This window comes from Phacochoerus africanus, chromosome 3 (assembly GCF_016906955.1).
Source record: "Phacochoerus africanus isolate WHEZ1 chromosome 3, ROS_Pafr_v1, whole genome shotgun sequence".
Lineage (NCBI taxonomy): Eukaryota > Metazoa > Chordata > Mammalia > Artiodactyla > Suidae > Phacochoerus > Phacochoerus africanus.
In genome coordinates this window covers 34,983,563-35,005,920 of record NC_062546.1, presented here as the reverse complement: position 1 = coordinate 35,005,920, position 22,358 = coordinate 34,983,563, and the positions used below count along the sequence as shown (strand labels likewise).

General features: G+C 45.2%; 1 protein-coding gene across 1 annotated transcript in view; it reads left to right on the top strand.

Annotated features, from left to right (window-relative positions):
* Positions 1–22,358, top strand: part of CFAP61 (cilia and flagella associated protein 61) — a 255,401-nt gene that overhangs the window by 138,190 nt on the left and 94,853 nt on the right. Inside the window, 1 exon segment of the mRNA XM_047771596.1 lies at positions 5,734–5,861. Coding sequence (XP_047627552.1) covers positions 5,734–5,861 — 128 coding nt within the window.

The following is a 22,358-nucleotide window of genomic DNA, read 5'->3' as shown; positions in this document are numbered from 1 at the left end:
TCTGACACTGACACTGATGTTTATAGCACTGTCAACCTGTCATTATTTGTTTTGATCAAATTGGGGAAAGGGGGCTACTCAAAAAGAGGAGAGAATGGCAGAGCATAAGGGGAGCAAAATTACATTTACAAAGCAAAAACAGGCTTATTAAGAATTTCAGAAATTCTATTCCTAATGGCTTTGAATCTCCCCATCTTCCATTTCCTTGCACGGAGAGAGCTCCCTTTGAAGTCTTTGGAAGCTTTCTGTAAGAAAAAAAATATATACACATGGGTGTGGAGCTGAAAATGGAGCTCCTTGTTTCGGCCTTTTAAAATGTGTTTTTCGAAGATTTGCCTTTCATATTGCCGATGGGAGAGAGGCTGGGCAATTTTACCCGGTGTAACATCTTCGCCTGAAAAGCTCCAAGTATTTGTAGATGTTTTTTAATGAATAGTTCCCATGTTTGCCTGCTGTGGAAGGCAGAGGTTTGTGTAATTTACTTCCATTTTACACCTGAGGAAGCTGATATTTAAGGAAAAGAGGCTCAGAATTTCAACCCATAGCAGAATTAAGAAAACAAGCCCACACCTTGCTGCCAGGCAAATGATGCCCGGTCCAGTGATCCTGGAGGTTGAACACAACCCCCCCAAATGAAATGGTACCATTAGAAAAAATTCACTGTGGATGTTGTCATGAACCCTTTTAGTACAAATTGGGTTTATTATATAGCATCATTTGTATTTATTTGACTGCTTTCCCGTTTAATGGCCCATTTGAAATTTGAGTAACTTCTGATTTGGGATCTGTTATTGAAATTGAGTTTCAATAATGCTTTTTCTGTCATTCTAACTTATTCTAAATGCATAAGCGAGAGTCAATCAGATGTGGAGACACAGAACTTGGGTCTGTGTATATCAGATAAAATTAAATTTTGACCAATCTTCTGTATACACAGAAGAGTTAACAAACATGCGTAAAACTCAAAACTAGGTATTTAAGGTCTCTTGATAAATGTATGTGAATCACAGCATAAACTCACCTGAGCATGTAGAGCAGTATCACTTTTTTTTTTTTTACTAAAAAGATCAAATTTAATCCTAAGTAGATCTAATTATATCCAACCTGGTTGTTTGGTCATCAAAAGAACTGGAAAAGAACCAAGGGAAATAATTGGAATCAGCAGAAATTAGGCCAACACCTTGTAAGAAGGGCTCATGAAATGCAAAGAAGTCAGCCTATCTGTTCTTTCACCATTTATTAAATGTCCAAAAATGTCCAGATTAAACTACAACTAGACAAATGTTTCAGAAAACAAAGGTGTAGTTCCTGAGCTCAGGAAGCAAGACAGTCTAGGTAGAGGGCAGCAGATAAACCAGGTGAATTAATAATGGGACCAAACCCGCCATGGCTCACTTATGTGTACAAGGCATTCTGTTTCCGAAGCTCATAGGAAATTACAGGTAAATAAGCTAGAACTTAAATGTCCTCATTTCTATTCCCTGTTTTCTCATCTCAACATTCCCCCCCACCACCTGACCTTTATTGACATTTCCCTCTGAATCCTCCGTACTTCCTCTCTCCCCGCTCAAGCCCAGCTCTAGAATTTCTGAACAGGGAATCTCATTTTATCATTCTTTCTTCTCCCAGCTAACGGATGGACCTTAAGCCTTGTGTTTTAAACTCATCATGAGAGTTATAGCCAGTTTTAGGGAACATTCAACCCTAAAAGATCAGCTTGTAGGTGAAATATGGTTTATTCCTTTTTTCTGGGGAACCTGTTGATCTCTATATTTAAAATCATCCCTTTGTTTAAAAATGCTAACTTAGTGTCATTAGAAAAATAGATCATAAATAACTCAAAAAGATGTGGAGATAAGAATCTGATTTCTCCCCCATGTCATCATTGGTATGATGATATGTAGTTAAGTAGCTTTCAGAGACGCCTCTGTTTCATCTTTGGTAATTTAGCGTTATAAGGCATTATTTAATTTCTGTCTATAAAATATGAATCAATAGATATGAATTTTACTTTTACTTTACTATTAAGAAATAAAAAGAAAAAAATTGGAGTTCCTTTTTGGCACAGCAAGTTAAGGATCTGGCGTGTCATTGCAGCAGCTCAGGTTGCTGCTATGGCTTGGGTTTGGTCCCTGGCCCGAGAACTTCCATCGGCATGCTCAAAAAAAAAAAAAAAAGTCTCAAACAAGATTTCCAGTGCATGGGACATTTTTGGTAGATGTTCAGATCAAGAGAAGGAAAAGCTGGCTTGGCTCAGAGGTTCTTCTGTATCTGTTTTTCTTTACTATGAAAACCTGTAGTTTGAAGGAATATAAAGGAAGGACACATTGTTTCTTCCAAAAATGCCTTGAACTTCAGCTTGTGGGCAAAACAGACCCTTTGTAAAGCAGCAGAAACCATCTTCATTTGCACATGTCACTGCAAGACATTTCCAGGCTGGAACGAATTTTTTTCAAGGTATTTAAAAACCCTCTATCCTGACAAAAGGAAAATGTGGCCTTTTCAAGTCACCTCTTCATACCTGACGATGAATATGATTTTAATGAAAGCCTGGGCACAAAATTGGGTTTCTTGCAAATCACTGTGGTGTCTGCTCTTTCTCCTGAGACACCTGCCATCCTTGGTACTGATGCAGACTCTTGACACCCGAGGCCACTTGGTGTCCTCAGAGGCTGAGAAGGTGATTTCTGAGGCCTGGCAGCTGTTGGTGTTAAAGCTATTGTGTGGGAAACAAAAGCCATTCTGTTCTGTTCCCCAGCCGCCTTTGTATCATTGACTCAGGAGCTGTTTCAGAAATGGGGTATATTTCTCTACCAAGGCATTTCCTTACTGCCCATGCTTCGATGTTAGTGTGTGTTTCTGGAGAGCAGAGGGGAATGTCTGACATAACTCTGATGGGAGGAATCTTGGGTTCTAACCTGCTAGGATGCTTGCTTCTTAAGTCTGTTCATTAGACCTGTGATTAGATGCCATCACACCCCCATGGGTGCTGCCTCCCTTCCTCACTCTAAATCACCCGACCCCATCTGCTGCTACCAGGCTTGTCTTGGAAAGTAGTCAAAACACAGTACGCAGGGGCATCCACATTTACTGGTATTACCTAGTTTTCCTGCAGAATTCTTCAATGGCCTGTCCCGGGAAATTCTCATGTGGCAGATCAGAGCTCATTTGAGGAACAGATACCCTTTTGCCCAAACAATACATTCATTATTGTCATTTAGGAAGTCTCTAGGTTTAGGAAGGTTTTAGATGCATATAAAAGAAACAAATGGGCCTAAGCAATCAAGGAAATATAGTAGGCTGGGTCTTTCTCCCCAGCTATCCCTCCCTCCCTGAGCAGTGCCCTTGTGATGTGACCATGAGTTTCCTCCTGCTACAGGGACTTTTGCTTCCCCACCTCATTGGTGTTGGGCTCAGCCATGTGATTTGCTTTGACCAGGCCAAGGAAGTATTGCTCAGTCTCACTTACCCTTCTTGCACTTTTGCGTTGCCATGAGAACAGCCCTAGCTCTGTCTCATCAAAAAAGATGAGAGATGTTAGGCCAATCTGGAATCTGGGTGGAGCCAGACCCAGCTGAATCCTGCTTACATCAGCCTTATTCCAGCTGATTCAGAGTTACATGACTGAGAATAGAGGGTATTTTTTAACCCAATGCATTTTGGGTTTGTTACGCAGCACTGTTTTGGGAATAGTGGACTGATAGCTATTGCACATGTAACTGAAGAGTCCAGAGGTAGCATGGGCTTCAGGTAGGGTTTGAAAGGAACTCCTGTTCTATTCCCTTGTGATTCTCTTGGGGCTTCAACCCAGAATGATTTTCCTCTTGGTGGCATGATGACTGTATTATTTCAGGCTTCACATCCACATGCTGTGACCTTGAGTTTCCTCCTACTACAGGGGCTATACCATCTGGAAGGCAAGAGGCTTTTCTTCAGCTATCACAAAGAAGTCCTGGATGTCACTCTGATTAGGCCACGATAGGTCAAGTGTCTATCTTGGGCTAGCTGTTGAGCAAAGAGTGTGGGATTATGCTACTTGGTGTATGTCAATCAGAGCCCCCTCATAAAGATAGAAGAGGGTTCAGTCTTTTCCAAAATCCATGGTGCGCCTCATTAGAGGTGTGAGTAGGGGTAAAATAGATGCTGAGAGGCAGCAGCAATGTTAATTATATTAATTATGTTAATTATGAAGAGAGTCTAAATTCGCCAAACTTCATTTTGAATTTCTATTAATACCTGATTTGGCTCAAGATATTGTTTTACCTCCATGTTGCAGCTAGCTATAGCTAGAGAGAGGAGATTTATCCCCTAGATTACATGTGTTGCAGAGTAAGTGGCAAAGCATGTGATAGCACCCATGCTGCCTTGGGTACCATGTGGGAGCCTAGCTTTCCATAAGGCTTTACCATTAACCCACAGGACTTTCAGCTCCTAGTGTCTCAGAATTTTAAGAAAATTAAAAATTGGTTTAGTCTACCAGAATATGAAGGTCTTTGACCTAGAGGATGAGTTAATGCAAATGTAATGAGAATTTAACTTAGTGGAGTGCATTAGTGTGGATGTCACTCCATTGACTCCTGACCTCCATTGCTTCTGATGAAAAGTCAGCTATAAACCCTGTTACTGTCCAGACACACAGTAAGCATGAAATTAAAAAGGTGTGTTGAGTTTATGAATTAAAAATAGAACTAAGGTCTTCTGGCACAATCTAAAGTTCTTTCAAGGGTACCTTGCCACCCCTTTGTGAAACCTTCCTTTGTACATTTCATGTTCCCACTGAGGCCTCTGCAGGAGAGTAAACTGAAAGAATCAATCCAGGTAATATTTTCCAACATGAGTATTAAAATGATAGCCCATTACTTTCTGTATTTCTTTTTTCTCTTTCTGTCTTTTTTTTTTTTTCTTTTTAGGGCCATACCTTTGGCATATGGAAGTTCTCAGGCTGGGATCAAAATGGAGCTGCAGCCCTATGCCACAGCCACAAGGGATCAAGCCATATCTGTGACCTACAGCACAGCTCATGGCAATGCCAGATCCTTAACCCACTGAGCATGGCCAGGGATTGAACTCACATCCTCATGGATACTAGTTGGATTTGTTTCTGCTGTGCCACATTGGGAACTCCCACTTTCTGTGTTTCTAAGAGTCTCCCTAACCCTAAGTTATTTGAAAAACTGAACAACCCTTATCATCCAATGCATTTTTGTCATTCAACACATTTGTCATTCTGCAAATATTAGTGAATACCTACTGTACTCAAGGTGCTGGGTTAAGTTGTATAAGAGCTGCAAAATTGAATGGGATTTAATACCTGCCACCAAGCAACCAGCTATTGTCATCCAGTCATTCAAGGTTTCAGGGAAACCTTGGACAGAAGGAAAGCTTGGGATCTTTGATGAAAATACAGATTCTCCAGGAGCAACTTGCCAGTGTTCTTATGGGATTATTTTACCTTATCGTCTCTAATCATCAAGGCCCTCGGTTCTATATGAAACACCCATCAGCAATAAGACGCAAATGATCTAAATCCAGCATTTTCATGTGAACCAGTCTAGGTATTGGGTGTAGTCCCATATTCTTACATTAATTTCTTAGAAATACCTACCCATAAATTTCCTTGGGGCTGCTCATGGGCATTTTTTCAGTTGGATTTAGTGGTTAAGTCGTTGCCAGTTTGGGAGTCAGCTACATTCTTCTCAAGTCCCTTTTTGTCTTCATACTTTTTTTTTCCAGTTGGGTTATGCCTTAAACCATACAAACAGAAAACTGACGCTGGAACCTAAAATAACTGTCAATGCCAAGATTGTCGTGGTTGGTGCATCCACTGTTGGAATTTCCTTCCTAGAGACACTGGTATTTTGGTGAGTTGTTTACCTTATTTATTTATTTATTTATTTATTGTCTTTTCTAGGGCCACACCCGAGGCATGTGGAGGTTCCCAGGCTAGGGGTCTAATTGGAGCTGTAGCCACTGGCCTATGCCAGAGCCACAGCACCTCAGGGTCTGAGCTGCGTCTATAACCTACACCACAGCTCACGGCAGTGCCGGATCCTAAACCCACTGAGCAAGGCCAGAGATTGAACCTGCAACCTCATGGGTCCTAGTTGGATACATTAACCACTGAGCCATGACGGAAATGCCTATCTGTGTTTAAAGGGGGCTTTCTCTTCCTATAACTGAGAGGCTCCCTTAAAAAGGCAGGCTTGAGGTTTTTTTTTTTGCTGCCTCACCTACCTTGCCTATGTGGATTAGTGAATCAGAGGAGTATTGTAGATTAGGGGCTGGTGAACTATCGCCCTGCAGGTCAAAGCAGATCCACCTGCTTTTGTAAATAAAGCTCAATGGGACCATAGTCATGTGTACTTTTTATGTGTTGTTTTGGTTTTCTTATAGTGGCAGGTATAAAGGGCCATAATAGAAACTGTTTGGCCTGCAATGCCTCATATGTGCTCACTCTGACCCCCTCCAGAAGCAGTTTTACTAGCCCCTCTTCTGTATTAGAGCTTCCCTTATTGGCTGGATTATAAGAATCACATAGAGCATTTGTTACAGATGTAGATTCCCAGACCTTGTAGACATGCAGAATCAGAAACTCCCATGGAGGCCACAGGACCTTGTATTTTAACAGGTGCGCTATGTGATCAGGAAATTTGGGACCAGTTTTGATCGTATGCACCACAAACACGCTTTCAGAAGTGGCAGACAGGCCAGGACCTTTCTTTCAACCTCTGCATTTTAGGTGCCAGGGGACAAGGGTAAACCCCCCAAGGGACAGCGGCTGTGCGTGCATCTCTTTGATGTGTTCTCCATTATCCTCAAAGCACTGAACAGTTTCCCTGCAGAGCCCATTCCTGAGGTTTCTCAGCTGCCCCAACTAGCTGTCCTGGGGCTCAGCAAGTTTCAGCATCTCTTTATTGGGAAGAGCCCTGGGTGATTGTCCAGGAACTTGGGTTCCCACCCTGGCACCACCATCACCGACTCGGAGGCCTCGATATGTGCTTCACTTCTCTCAGACTCAGTTTCCTCACTCATTTTTTAAAAAGCCTCATGGATATTTTAAAAGGCTCTGGTCTGGGGAATCCCAGATTCCTAAATTAGGAGAGTCCAGTTTGTTCCAATGTTTTTGCTCAGGATCTCATTAGAAACTTGAGCAAAATGTGTGAAACTGTACGTGCTCAGAGGTGAGTGGAAGCTGGGGAAAAGCCCCCCTGCCAGGACTCCGTGGAGGCTCAGGGCTGAGCAATTAGACAAGGGAGGGGCAGAAGAAATGCCCCAGGAGGTGCTTGTCCTTGGTGGATATGCTAACCCCAGATGCTTATTTTACTCCTTTGACTCCACATTTAACCAAAGACCTTTTGTTCAGTTATCTGGAGTGCACCCCTAGTTAACCAGAAATAAACTGCATGTCCTTATTGAAATTGGCAGCTGAATTCACATGCTCTGAATTCAGGTTCCTGCTGTGGCACAGAGGGTTAAGGATTGGCTTTATCTCTGCAGTGGCACAGGTTTGATTCCTGGCCTGGCACAGTGGGTTAAGAGCCCCACATTGTCGCAGCTGTGGCTTAGGTCATAGCTGCAGCTGGGATTCAGTGATTGGCCCAGGAACTTCCATATGCCACGTGTGCAGCAAAAAAAAAAAAAAAAAAAAAAAAAAAAAAAAAACCCAAACCTCCTAAAACTCCTTCAAACTCTGTGTCAAGCATCCTTTCCAGTGACAAGTTATAGAATCAAACTAAACATCGTGGTCAATCTCCGGCAGTCTTTTGTTGCAAGAGAGGAAGCGTGAGAAGCACCCAGGGAGATGCGTTTTCCTGCACATGCCACTCTGTAGTTTGAGGGCTTTCCTTGTTCTGACAGATCGCTTCACCTGGGACTCTGAACAGCAATTGTGAGCAGCCGTTTCCTGAATGAGGAACGAGCAGGGGGAAGTCGTGAAACTATTGTAGTCAAGAAGTTATCATAAACAGGTCTTAAATCTTCATCTAGCCGTATACCCAGTCATTATGTCTTATTTAAAATGATTGCATTAAGATATACACATATAATTTTCTTTTCGTGGAATCAACTTAGATTTAATAAAGACAAGTATAAATTGTGATATAAGTACTTGGTTGATTAAATTCCTCAATCAGACAGAGCTTTTTAAAGCATTTTAACGTACTCATAATTCTCTATCATTGTTACTCAGATTACTTACACTAAAAATAGACTGGTATCAGTTTACAGACCTCTAATCCTAAAGAGAGGAAATAGTTTTCTCATTATTTTCTCTAATTATTTCAAATCAGCAATCACCGTAGTAACCTGCTGCATATTTTACTTTACCAGGTTAATTGCCATTTGAACTAGATTTTTCTAAATGATTTGAGTTGGAATAAAATTGAAGAAACACAGTTTTCACCAAACACTGACCCCCACTGAGGATTAAATCCACATTTTGGAGGTGAGATTTAGGAAAACCGCCCTCCTTCTGTGCCTACCCTGCATTATTAAACTCAGCGGGGGCACCGTGGTTCCTGGAAAATCCATTTGAGGCCCAGTACAGCAACCTCTTTTTCTAGAAAATCTGGTAATCCTGTCATCTGGTGACAAGACAGGCACAACTCTTTGTTCTTATATTATTTACATGCAGAAAAATTGCCTGGTGCCTTCAGGCTCCTCTTCAAAGACACAGAAGGAGTCCTTGAGAAAATTCTTTGCCTGTGTCCTGCTCTTCTCTCCCCAAGTGCCAAGGAGCTACTGGGGGTGCTGATGTCATTTGCCCAAAGTCACCAACTAATACACACACCAGGATGTGAGCTCCATGTGGGGAGGGAATGTTGGGGGGTTTTTTGGTTTTTGTTTTCTTTTTATGGCCACACCCATGGCATGTGGAAATTCCCAGGCCAGGGATTGAGTCAAGCTGCAGGTGTGAGCTACAGCTGCAGCAAGGCTGGATTCTTTAACCCACTGCGCTGGGCTGAGGATCCAACCTGAGCCTCTGCAATGACCTGAGCCACTGCAGTTGGATTCTTAACCCACTGCACCATGGCAGGAACTCCTTGGGGTTTTGTTTCTTGGTACAACATTCTGCCTGGTCCTCAGCTGCTACCCACCCACAGGTACACCTGCACGGACACACCTTCTTGTCTGGTGGTCAGGCCTATGGGTTGCCTGGCATCTACTTCTTGTCCTTACAATGGGGGAGGTCTGCTGGGCATTCCATTGCTGGGCGACACAGGGGACAGGCATTTTCTAGGGACATACACCAGCCACCCTTATGGTCCTCCCCATCCTCCCAGTCCTGGTGAATCCCCCAGCGCTGGCTGAGTGGCAGCCCTGCCCTTAGACTTTGCTGTCTCCATCCACCCTCCCGAGGCCCTGGGCAGCTGACACAGAAGAGCAAGGGTGCAGGATGATTCAGGGTGGAGGTAAGGCTCAGCTAATTTGTCCCCCAGCCCAGGTCTTGTGCATTTGTCTTCTGAGGGTGCTGTGCCCAAGCAAGTCCACAGGGAGCGGGGGTAGGCGGGAGCATGTTCAGACCCCCAGGCCCCACCTGCAGGCATTCACGGCCTGGCCTTCTTTCCCCATCACCTGCCCTGCTGGGGCCTGCACCCCATAGGAGGAATCAGGAGCAGAGCAGGGCAGGACTGGGGCGAGCTTTGTTGGGTGTGAGGGCATAGAGGAGGAAGCCGCCCCCCGATCCTATGGAATAAAAGGCAGCGAACTGGGGAGTGAGGCAACCCTTAAGTCACTTTGCTGTGAGATATCTGTTTTCCCTCAGGCCCAAGATATTCAGGTGATGGATCTAAGACTCCAACTGCAGTGGCTCAGGTCATTGCAGAGGCTCCTGGTTATGGAAATTAAGGTTCTCACGACCGATAGGTTGTGTTTGTTTTGCTGCCTGGCTCTCCGGGATGGGAAGCTTCGGCTTGGGCAGCGTAGGCGTTTCCTTCTCAGTACTTGAATGAATAAGACTTCTTTAAAATTCCAAACATTAGTTTTTGGCAGAAGGATCTTGGCCTCGTCCATCAGCCCACCTCTGCTGAGAACCAGTGAGATGGTCCCACCCTCCTCTCCTGCTGAGGGGCGGAAGGGTGTGGTCCTGCCAGCCTCTAGGTGCTGTCACACTAAGGTCTGAACCAACCATGTCAGAGGCCTAGGGGGAACTCCCTATTCTTGAATCAAGGGCCAGGTCCCAAGAGGTGCTTCTCTCATCTGTCAGGGAAATTCTCATCCCCGGAAGAGAGTGACATCTGAAACTTCTTTCCAGAAAGCCGGGGCTTCTTTCTGCAAAGCTGATTAGCCAGTCATATTTTTTCACTTTTCATGCCAGGTCTGGTCCTGCCCACCTCCACTAATGTAGTGCTTTGACTGTGTCAGGCTTTCCACAAAAGTACTCCTAAATCTTTTTTTTTTTTTTTTTTTTTAAAGAAAGATGGAAATTCTCTACCAAGAAAGGGGCAGGAACCGGGTCTGTAAACTCATGTTTTATGCCTTTTACTCAAAAGTCTGGTCTGGACTCGAGCAGGATCAGCGTCACCCAGGAGCTTGTTAGAAACACAGGCTGTCAGACACCGTCCCAGCCAGTGTCCCACATAGGAATTTCAGTCTCCAGAATTCTAAGAATTCTTCTCTTGGTCTTGGGTATCAACTCATTGAGCTGAAGCAGTTCGATTTTATTCTGTTTCAGCTCCTATGTCTCAATGCTTTGTGTATTATTTTATTTACTCCTAATTACGGAGCAGTTCCTTTTAATCCATTATTTTAAAATCTTTCCTAATTCAATTTTTTTTTTTTTTTTTTTTTTTTGGTTTTTAAGACCTCATCTGCAGCATATGGACGTTCCCAAGCTAGGGGTCGAATTGGAGCTGCAGCTGCCAGTCTATACCACAGCCATAGCAACACAGGATCCGAGCCATGTCTGTGGCCTACCCCACAGCTCATGGCAATGCAAGATCCTTAACCCTCTTGCAGGGGCAGGGATCATACCCCCATCCTCATGGATACTAGTTGGGTTCTCAACCTGCTGGGCCACAATGGGAACCCTCCTAATTCAATTCTGATGTAAAGAGTCTCTTGAGGAGCCTGTGAAGGTAGAGTAGCAGGTGTGAATGGATCCTGAGATGACAGTGACTGAAAGCAGCCCTGGGTGGAGTCTCGGCAACTCTGGGGGTTACAGGAGGATGTGCTCCAGCTTGTGGAAAGCTCTGGTGGGTGCCAGAGCCCACCCCCACCCCACCTTCCACTTCCACCACCAGGAAGAGTAGTCTCAAAATGCCCACCACATCATCTCATGTAAGCATTGATCCCTCAGCCAGGTGGGTGTGACAGTGTAACTAAGAGCAGCTCAGGACTACAGGGTGCATTTGTGAAGCCGAGGTTGTGGCTGGATGCCCGTAACACGTGTCAGGGGGCCATGCGGGACCACACAGCATCCGGCGCAGCTGTGGGATCGGAGCAGCCACCGAGCGTGTGCGGCTTAATGAGGCTTTTTATCTTTACATTTGTCTAAGGACATCTGAAGCCTTCAGTGTGGCCTGTCACTAATTAGGTGACTAATTAAATAGTCAGTGCTACGTGCTGATCTCAGAGCTGTGCCCCAGTGAACAGGTTGGGGGCTGTCATTGTTCCCTGCTGTCGGTCTCTGCCGCATGCGCTGATGGTCATGTGCTTGCTCCCATTGCCCTTTCAATACCAGGGACCTGCCAGCGGCGTGGCTGGTGGCACGTGCTGGGGAGCAGGTCACATCTTGCCATCATGTTCCATTGGCATCACCTGGGGGCCTGCTGGGGTGGATGTAGAGGCCCTTCTGATGGCCTGGGGGTGGGGTGGGGGGACAGTCAGGCTCAGAGGCACAGCCTCCCCAGGCAGGTGACCTGACATTCTGCCTCCAGAAAATACTGACCCAGAGTTGCCCCTGGCATTCCCGGTCACAAGCAGGATTCCTAATCTGATTCCATTATTGAAATGCATAGGTACCTCTTGGTTTTATTGTATTTCACAGATATAGTTTTTTGTTTGTTTGTTTTTTAACAAATTGAAGGTTTGTGGCAACCCTGCATTGTCAGATGATGGCTAGTATTTTTTAGCAAAAACGTATTTTTGAGTTAAGGTGTGTACATTGTTTATTTATGTATTTATTTTTGTCTTTTTAGGGATATGTCCTCAGTGGCATGTGGAGGTTTCCAGGCTAGGGGTCAAATCGGAGCTGTGTCTGCCAGCCCACACCATAGCCACAGCAACACCAGATCTGAGCTGCGCCTGCAACCTATACCACAGCTCATGGCAATGCCGGATCCTTAACCCACTGAGCAAGACCAGGGATCGAACCTTCGTCCTCATGGATACTAGTCAGATTTGTTTCTTCTGAGCCACAACGGGAACTCCTACATTGTTTTTTTAGACAGAGTGCTGTTGCGCACCAAACAGACTGCATTGTAGTGTAAACATCACTTTATATGCACTGGGAAACCAGAACAAAAATCATGCAACTCAGTTTATTGCAATACTTGCTTTATTGTGGGTCTGGAACCAGACCTGCAGTATCTCCAAGGTCTGCCTATAACAAAGGTTAAACGAAGTCTCTTCATTTACTGAAACTGTCCACTCACTGAAACTGTTCACATTTGATAACTCATAAGTGAGTTATCCACTCACTTCAGGATAACTTTCTCATCTCCTATGACTCACGTTGGAGACTCCCCAGAACAAAAGAAAAGCAAACCTCTTTGAGGAATATCAGGATTTGGGGGGGTCAGCTTTTTTGCCATTTGGGGGTCTCTGGGGTAAAGGCCATTAGGTAGGTACTGGATTCTTCTCGATCCCACAAAACACACACAGACTAGGAACAGACTTGCCCACTCGGCCTCCATCCTCTGCCATCAGATCATTTGCAGATGACAACATCGGCACCTGTCTTGGTTTGCGTTCCTGTGAGGGTGGCGACAAAGAATTTTTGCAAGTAGTTTATTTGGGAGTGATCCCTGGCGACCACCTGAGCCAGCAGGTGACATGGGACAGGCAGGAGTGCCAGCCAAGCCCCAAAGCATGAGCCTTCCAGTCACTGTGGGCAACGAGGCTCAGTGTCGCCCACCCGGGACCTCGGAGGGCACGGTTGGGAGCAGCCCCTTTGTTCCTGAGGAAGCTGGGTATTTACCCAGCAGCTCCTGTCCATGTCGTCACCCTGGGCTGTGCTTCCAGCCTGTCCCCGCAGCTGCCACACTCAGGGGTGACACTGGGATGGCAGGACTGTTTGCTTGGGATGCGGATGGACCCCTTGCTGGCCTGGTTTCTTGTGTTTGTTCTCCTTTCTTACTATTCACACAGTTGCCCTTTATAAGGCCCGTGGGCCTGGACAAAGGCAGAGGCAAGCGAGGCCAGACAGGAAGACTGTGTGGAGGTCTCCCAGCCACCTCTCTCCCCGGGCATCCTCGCAGCCCTAGAGAGAACCCAGGCGTTCCACTCCCTCCTCCCAAACCTCTGCTGGAAGAAGATACTTGATTTCTTCTTTGGGATGGAGGTAAAGTTAGACACCTTCAGCGTCACCTGAAAGCCTGTTAGTAATGCCAGCACAGGGCCCACCCTGTCAGCACTGAGTCAGAAACCAGGGGTAGGAGGCTGGGGTCTGTGTTTTCACGCCACTGTTAGGAACCAGAAAGCGCTGAGTTGGGGTGGAGCTAGCGCTATGCCATGACTGATGGGGCCCAGGTAGACCATCGGACGCCTCTGATCCTCCCGCTTCCACACATGTGCAGTGAGAAAGCACCACCTCTCCTCCCACACTGGCAGGAGGGCAGAGCAGCTAGAAAGGCCAAGTGCCCAGTACTTGCCAGACTGACTGTCCGCCCTGCTCATATTTGCATATATATGGTTGGGAGGCGGAGCCTTGTCCTCCCAATGAGAGAGCTGATTGGAGAGAGCAATGTGGGAGGTGCCCTCTTCCCCAAGGACTAGGGGTGAATCAGGGGCGTGCCCAGCAGTATTGGCACCTGCGCCTTGGGTGAGCTCTTCATCTGGCACAGACATGGTTAGAACAGCCACCATCTCTGGTTTAATATCCGGAGGACCAAGCCAGCAGCCCCACACCATGTGATTTTTTTTTTTTAAGAGGGTTATGCTCTTCTTTTCTTTTTTTAGATTTTTATTTTTTCTATTATAGTTATTTACAAAGTTTTGTCAATTTCTGCTATACAGCAAAGTGATCCAGTCACACACACACACACACACACACACACACACACACACACACGTATTCTTTTTCTCACATTATCCTCCATCACGTTCCATCACCTGATGTGACTAGGTATAATTCCCTCTGCTATATAGCAGGATCTTATTGCTTACCCACTCCAAATGCAATAGTTTGCATCTACTAACCCCAAACTTCCAGTCCATCCCATTCCCTCCCCCTGCCCCTTGGCAACCACAAGTCTGTTCTCTAGGTCCCTGAGTTTGTTTCTTTTCTGTAGATAGGTTCATGTGTGCCATATATTCGGTTTCAGATATGTGATATCATATGGTATTTGTCTCTCTTTCTGACTTAGTTCACTTAGTATGAGAGTCTCTTCTTCCAACCATATTGCTGCAGATGGCATTATTTTGTTCTTTTTATGGCTGAGTAATTCATTCCATTGTATATATATATATACCACACCTTCTTAATCCATTCATCTGTCAGTGGACACTTAGGTTGTTTCCATGTCTTGGCTATTGTGAATAGTGCTGCTATGAACATACCAGTGATGTTTCCATTTTGCAAAACTGCTGGGCTCTAGAGAAAGCTGGGGTATGCAAGGCTCTTTTAGCTGCTTCCCCAGACTCGCAAGGGGGTCCCCCAGATGCCTTATGGCATCATCCATGGTCACAAGGGCCTCTTCTGTGGCTCCAGCTGACTATCTCTGTCTTATGGCTATTTCTTATGCACATTTCTCAGCTCCTTTTCTGATGTTTGGATGGTTCATAAATCTTAATCTGGACATTCTTGTGGCCTCTGTTCCACCATTAACCTTGGATTTGTCATGTGAGTCTTTGGGGGCTCTGACTGCTCCCCCAGCCCCGAGTCCAGGCATTCTGCTGCATTAAAACAAGGCCAAGGAGTGCCTGTGTGGCTCAGCGGGATCCGACCTTGTCACCGCAGTGGCTTGGGTCACTGCTGTGGTGCAGGTTCAGTCCTTGGCCCCAGAACTTCCACTTGTTGCAGGCACAGCAAAAAAAAAAAAAAAAAAAAAAAGGCCAAGACAAATATTTATGTCCTTACTCATGTCCTTCAAATATTTAATAGGATCATATACTTCCTTCACAGAAACTGAAACTAAACTGTACCCTCCTTTCTTGAGTACTCAAACCCCTCACTTGCCTGTTCCCAAGACAGTGGTTCCTCTTTTTTTTCTTTTTTCTTTTTCTTTTTTTTTTTTAAGGCTGTACCTGCAGCATATGGAAGTTCTCTGGCTAGGGGTTGAATTGGAGCTGCAGCTGTCAGCCTATACTACAGCTTCAGCAACACCAGATCCGAGCCATGTCTGCGGCCTACACCACAGCTCACAGCAATGCTAGATCCTTAACCCACTGAGAGGGACCAGGGATCAAAGACACATCCTCAGGGAGATAGTGCTGGGTCCTGAACCCGCTGAGCCACAACTGGAACCCCTGAACCGCACACAGCTCCTGAAATGCTGTCCCAGGACTACCAGCATCTACATCCCTTGCAAGCTGTCAGGTCCCACCCCAGACCAGCTACAGCTGAAACTCGGAATGAAGCCCAGTAGTTTGTGTTTTGACAAGCCCTCCTGGGATGCTCATATGTAGCCTCACTCCCCCAAAAGACAGAGGACACGATACACCTCAGTCACACCCTGTCACCCTCCTCCGCTCCGATCCAACAGTCACAATCACTCCTCCCTGCAGAGGGAGGACTAAGGCTAGGATGCCGTGAACTGGATTCTTCTAAACAGGTACAAGCGAATAGAGGTGTCCTTACATGCCAGATGAGTTAGGGAGTCCCATCCCTCACCCCCTGCCCTACACACTTGATATTGGGTGGAAACTCAGGGAGGGGTCTTCCTTAGAGCCGCCCGGAGCCATCCTCCCTGGGAAACAGAAGTGCCCCAGCCGCGGTGCAAGATGCAGCAGAGTCTGTCTCTGTCTATAGTTCTCTGAGGAGAGTTCCTTTCAAAGGGGTGACCAGAGTCTTTCCAACACCACCAGCATGGTAAGGCGCTTGGGCTCGGAAAAAACTGCTTGAGGAATTCCCGTTGTGGCTCAGCGGGTTAAGAACTCTACATGGTGTCCATGAAGAAGTGCCTACGCTCCCTGGCCTCGCTCAGTGGTTTAAAGATCCGTTGTTGCCTCAAGGTGCAGTGTAGGTCACAGATGTGGCTTAGATCTGGTGTTGCTGTGGCTGTGGCATAGGCTTCAGCTGCAGCTCCCATTGGACCCCTAGCCTGGGAACCTCCATATGACGCGGTGCGCCATGAAAAGACCAAATAATAATAATAATAATAATAATAATAATAATAATAATAATAATAATAATAATTACCTGTTTGAGTTTAAGAATTGTGGTGAGGAAAAATGTTGTGAACCAGCTTCCAGGGTTAATGTTAAGTAACTTTTGCTCTAAGCAATAGTGTGAAAATTGCAGACTCCAGTTCTGTACATCAGAGCTATCTGGGGGGTTGGGAGTAAGGGTGGGGAGGTGGTAGTTATATAAAAAGACAGTTTCCTGGGCCTCTCTTCCTGTGGTTAGAATTCAGCAGGGCTAGAGGGGGCCCCAGGAATGTGTATTTTTAAGACTCTCCAGGTAATTCTGACATGCAGCCGCGTTGAGTAACCATTTCCTCAAACTTGGCAGCCTTACCAGTAAGGAAATCTGTTTCTCCCTCGGACTGCTTATCATAACTGAACAGTTTTTCTGGGCTTGTTTTCCAAACCACATTTCGTAATTCTTAGCAAATCGTATAACTTGTAAGTGCTCTCATTACTTCAGGGCTTTATCAGGTGTAGTTATTATTGTAGCATTAAATATGGCACAGCTGAGGTCATGACCCCACATTCACAGTATTTACCTGCTGGATTGGACCTGGTAGAAAGCGTTTCACAGAGCTTCATGGGCAAAGTATTCACCATCAGGAATGAGGACTCCAGAAGATAGCCCTGCCAAGCATGAGGAAACCTGCCCTCATGGCCTTAACAAAGGCTTCCTAACCACCAGCATTTGTCCAAACATCAAACCCTTCTTTACCCTCCTGGAGGAAGTGATATCACTTGTCTTGAAAATTCCCAAGATGCTCTGTTTCTCCATCCTTGGGGAACGATAGATTTTTGTCTGGTACTTTGTCGCCTCTCTTCCCAACCGGTCTTTTCTAGCTGCCGTCTTGGTGTTTACATCTTGTATATGCTCAAAGGTAAATGGATGACTTTTTTGCTTCATGTATAAAGAGATGAAGTCATCAGGAACTGTTTCCCCCTAGTCATAAAGCAAAACTCAGTTTCATTTTAGTCTTTTTTTCTTTTTTAACGGAAACTCCCCATTTTTATTTATTTATTTGTTTGTTTGTTTGTTTTGTCTTTTTACAGCCTCACCCAAGGCATATGGAAGTTCCCAGGCTAGGGGTCAAATTGGAACTGTAGCTGCTGGCCTGCACCATAGCTCACGGCAACGCCAGATCCTCAACCCACTGAGTGAGGCCAGGGACTGAACCTGTGTCCTCATGGTTGCTAGTCAGATTCATTTCCATTGAGCCATGACAGGAACTCCTAAAACTCCCCCACTTTTATCCTTATTTGTTCAATGGACATTTCAGACATGACACTCACTTTCTCTTTTTCAGTAAGGATGTATGTTTTACTTTCACACAGAGGTACATATGATTTTTATCTGGGATCCCGAATCCCCAAAGCTTTGCCCCAACCCCTTACCCTGAACACCAGCCCCCTCCCCTGCCACCAGGTCCCTGGAGAATCCACGGAGCATGCAGGGTCACGGCAGCCAGGGGACCGTACCTTCTTGTTGGGGCCAGTGTTGATTTAGCATCCTTTAGGACACAAGCCTGGACTCAGGCAGGCTTATGAGACTTGCTCCTTGGCCTGTCTCTCTGGGCTCCATGCTGGTTCCTGTGGGGTCTTCCATGGCAGGGCATCTGTGCAGGATGAACCCTCCACCCCTTCTGGAGGAGCCACAATCCTAGAACACAAGCCTCTACCCTCTGGTCTCCCCCTGGAGGCAGAGTGGGCTGTTACCAGGCAGGCCTTTGCAGCCGTGCATGCGGCTGCTGGGTTATTTTTACTCACACTACAAAAATGTAGTCAGTAGTCAAGGACGTTGTCCAAAAATCTCTTCTGTGATCTAAGCAGAAAAAATACTGCTGAAGGAAGTTAGATATTGTTCAAAGAGAAACTGTAGATAGATTCTCTTAATTGTTTCTGTCCTCATAGTTATAAATGTTTTGTTTTGATTTGTTTTGCCCTATATTTTTTCTAATATTGGAAGTTTACATAACTCCTAATATTTTATTTTATTTTTTTTAGGGCTGCACCTGTGGCATATGGAAGTTCCCAGGCTAGGGGTCAGATGGGAACTGCAGCTGCCGACCTATACCACAGCCACAGCAATGCAGGATCCAAGATGTATCTGCAACCTATACTACAACTTACAGCAACACCAGATCCTTAACCCACTGAGTGGGGCCAGGGATCAAACCTGCATCCTCATGGATACTGTTGGGTTCATTTCTGCTGAATGGGAACTCCTAATAACTCCTAACTTTTAAATCCTATCACTTTATCACTAATGCTGTGAAATTATGTGGTATTATTAAGACCAAATGAAGTCTGAGTTATTCTTTGATTGGTGCAGTTAGGTTGAATATCTATCTTGAGCTGGATTTACTGCCATGTGGCAAATATCTTTGTCATTGTTTTGAACAATTCGGAAAGCAGAGATTTTAGTAAATTAATTTGTAACATTTAGATTGATGTGGGTTATTTGCCCTCTACATTGCCTATTTGTTCAAATAAAAGCATTACCGAAAACAGTTAATCAAATCACTTCCTTTGATTGTCCTTGCTATGTTCCAGCACCCCCCCAACCCACCAAAAAAAAAAAAAAGAGAGAGAGAGAGAGAGGAGTTTCCTTTATGGCACAGTGGAAATGACTCCGACTAGTAACTATAAGGTTGCAGATTAGATCCCCAGCCTCACTCAGTGCGTTAAGGATCCAGTGTTGCCGTGAGATGTGGTGTAGGTCACAGATGCAGTTCGGATCTGGCATTGCTGTGGCTATGGTGTGTTGCTCTGGCTGTGGCATAGGCTGGTGGCTACAGCTCTGATTCAACCCCTAGTCTGGGAACCTCCATATGCCACAGGTGTGGCCCTAAAAAAAAAGGCAATAAATAAATAGAGAGAAAATCAGCAAAAACATAACAATGAAAAACAATAAGCATTCACCTGGCAGGTTGACAGGTTTCTACCGCCCAGAAGGGTAAGCAACCTGAAAAGTTTTATGTTTCTTGTATCATGCTCATGGTAAATTGGCAACATGACCCTCTTTATTTGAAGGATAAGGATGTTTAGACCTAATTTTGTAGCTGTCCTCCCGAAGCATGGAATGAAATGCAATACCTTTTACTTATTTCCCTGGATACTCTAATCCCCCACCTCTTGCTTTACAAGTATCTCTGAGCTGTTCCTCCCTTTGTATCCACAGCAACGTGAAATCCCCACTGGAATTAGCTGCTGTGAAAATGCAGGTGCACTTGTTTAATGTTTCATTGGCCTGAGCACTTGAACTTTTTTGTGCTCTTGTTCCATGACACGGTGACCTTTGATTTCAGAGCAGAGAGCTCACAGCGATGTGGGATTTTGTTTATATACATCAAGCTGTTACCATTGGATCTGAGGTTATGCTTTTTCTGAGGTTCTGCTGCTCCCACCGTCACATCTAACACGTGTCCAAACCCAAGATGCACCCCGAGACCCACTCTGCTGTGAGCGTGCAGGCACTTTTTGAATAGGTAATCAGAATCAAAGTCTCAAATGTTTTCTCTCCAGATTTCACTCTCAGAAGAGCTAAAATCTATTTGAACATTATAAACATCATGATTTTGGACTGATGCTCTTAGATAGTTATAAATTGAAGAAATGAAAGATTTGGATGTTTCTAAATCAGATGGCAGAGATTGCTGTCACAGCAAGATAGGAGGTTGGGGATAAAATGGAAATGCTGATGGTAATTTCATATAAAGTCATGAAAGAGGCAGGGAACCATCATGGAACATCAGAAAGCGTGATGTTACAGAGAAGGCTAGGAGGTATGTTAGGCCCCAACCATAAGGGCCTGATATAGCATAATCATGAATTTGGACTTAATATTTTGGTCATGGAAATGAATTGTTAACATTCGTTGAAAATGTTCTATGCAGCAGGCAATATTCTAAGCATTTTACATATATATATATATATATAAAATAGGGCAGTGGGCAATATTCTAAGCATTTTATATATGTGTAAAGTTTTATATACATATAATTTAACCCCCACAGCAGCTCGACAAGGAGCTAGGTTGTTTCCATTTTACAGATGGTGAAACTGAGCCAGAGAGGTTAAAAACTTGCTCAAGGTCAGGGGACTAGATAGTGTTCGAGCCAGAAGTCCAGTGAAGAAGCACTCTGATTCCCAGGCCCATGGTCTCAGATGCGCTGCTCTGCATCTGCCAAAATGGTGAACAAACATGGGGACTTTAAAGCCAGGATCCATTGAGATTGGATTTCATGTAAAGAGAGGTTTCCAGTAGCTATGTGGAAGATGGGCAGGAGAGAGACTTGTGCCAGGGAGACTAACCCTGAGACTGTTTCCTCTAGGCAAGAAGGTGAGCTAAGGCAGCCTGTCCTGTCAATGGCAGCTGTCAGGTATTCAAGAGATGTGGACAGCATGAACATGACTGGAGGTAGTGACCAGTTGAGGGAAGGGAGAAGGAGGATAGAAACCTGAGGTTGGCTCCCAAATGCCTTAACTTGAGAGGTGATCAGTTGCCTGTATCTTTTGATGGAGATAAAGGAGTAAGATGGGGCTACAAGGATCTTTGGATGTGTGTTGAATTTGGGAAGCCTGTGGAGTGGCCACATTAGGACTGATGGGCATTTGGAGATTAGGTTTCTAGCTCAGAAGGAAGCTGTAGTGTGAAGATGTAAGATGAAGTCATGGTGGTTGATCTCAGCCCCAGGGGATGGGCATGGATCCTGGGAAACTTGGCAAAGGATAGCTGGGGCATGGAGGAGGAGCTGGTGAAGAAAGCAGTCAGCAAAGAGAACCCTAAGACAGTGTGTGTCAGATAGCATATCTGCGGTGGCAGCTCCTGGCTCCTCCATGGCCCCAGTGGTCCCCATTTCATCTGTCCCTTGCTTCTCAGGATTCCTTTCACCAGTGGCACCCCACCCACCATTACTGGTCCCTGCACTCCCCTCTGCCTTCATTCCATCAAACCCAGCAGATGTGCTGTCTACTTCCTGCTTGGACCCCGAGTGATACAAGGGTTTTCCCTCATCCCCACCCATCCTGCCTTTATGAGTCAGTGCATAGAGATTTCTAGTTGCCTCCCAGTGTTCATTCTGTACTATGTCCTTGATAAAACATCCCCAGGAAGGGTGTTTCTTAGAGAACCCACTGTATTTTCCAGCCTCCCTAGCTGCTTCATGTGGCCTTGTCACTAAGTTCTGCCATGTCAGTAGAAATGTCATATGAGACTTTCAGCCCTTTTTACCCTTCTGCCTGCAATATGGATGTAGGATGTGATGGCTGGAGCTTCAGGAGCCACCTTGGACCTGAGTTCACCTTGAGAACGGAAGGCACATTGAGAAGTGCTGACTTCATAGCTCCATCTTATCAGCACTAGGCAGGTTATTTCCAGGTGTCTTAAGTCCAATTGTAAGAGAAATGTGCTGAGATAGGGAGAGGGAAAGACAGGAGAGGAGCTTCAAGACAGGGTTAGTGGGAGAACCCTTCCTTCTGAACCAGAGGGGATGGAAGATCCTGCTTTTAGATGTATCTGGAGCTGACAAGAAGGGACATGGAAGGAGGAGGTCTCACTAGGGGGCTAGTTTCTATTTTCCCTACGATGTGGGAGATGTTCTCACTTGAGAATGAGGAAGGTTAAAGTAGGACCTTGAAGATGGGTAAAGGACCAGAAGAGCCACAATGAAGAAAGCAGAAGGAGTTTGGCTAAGGCTAAAGAGGAGTGGAAAGCTCAGTTCTTAATAGATAAAAAATGCCCCTCCCCCCATCTTTTGGCAAAATCTTTCATTGTACAATAGCATAATTTGGGGCAATACGGTGTGGTTTTGGCATTTTACAAGTGATCCATTTTGTTAGATACTTCAAGTTAT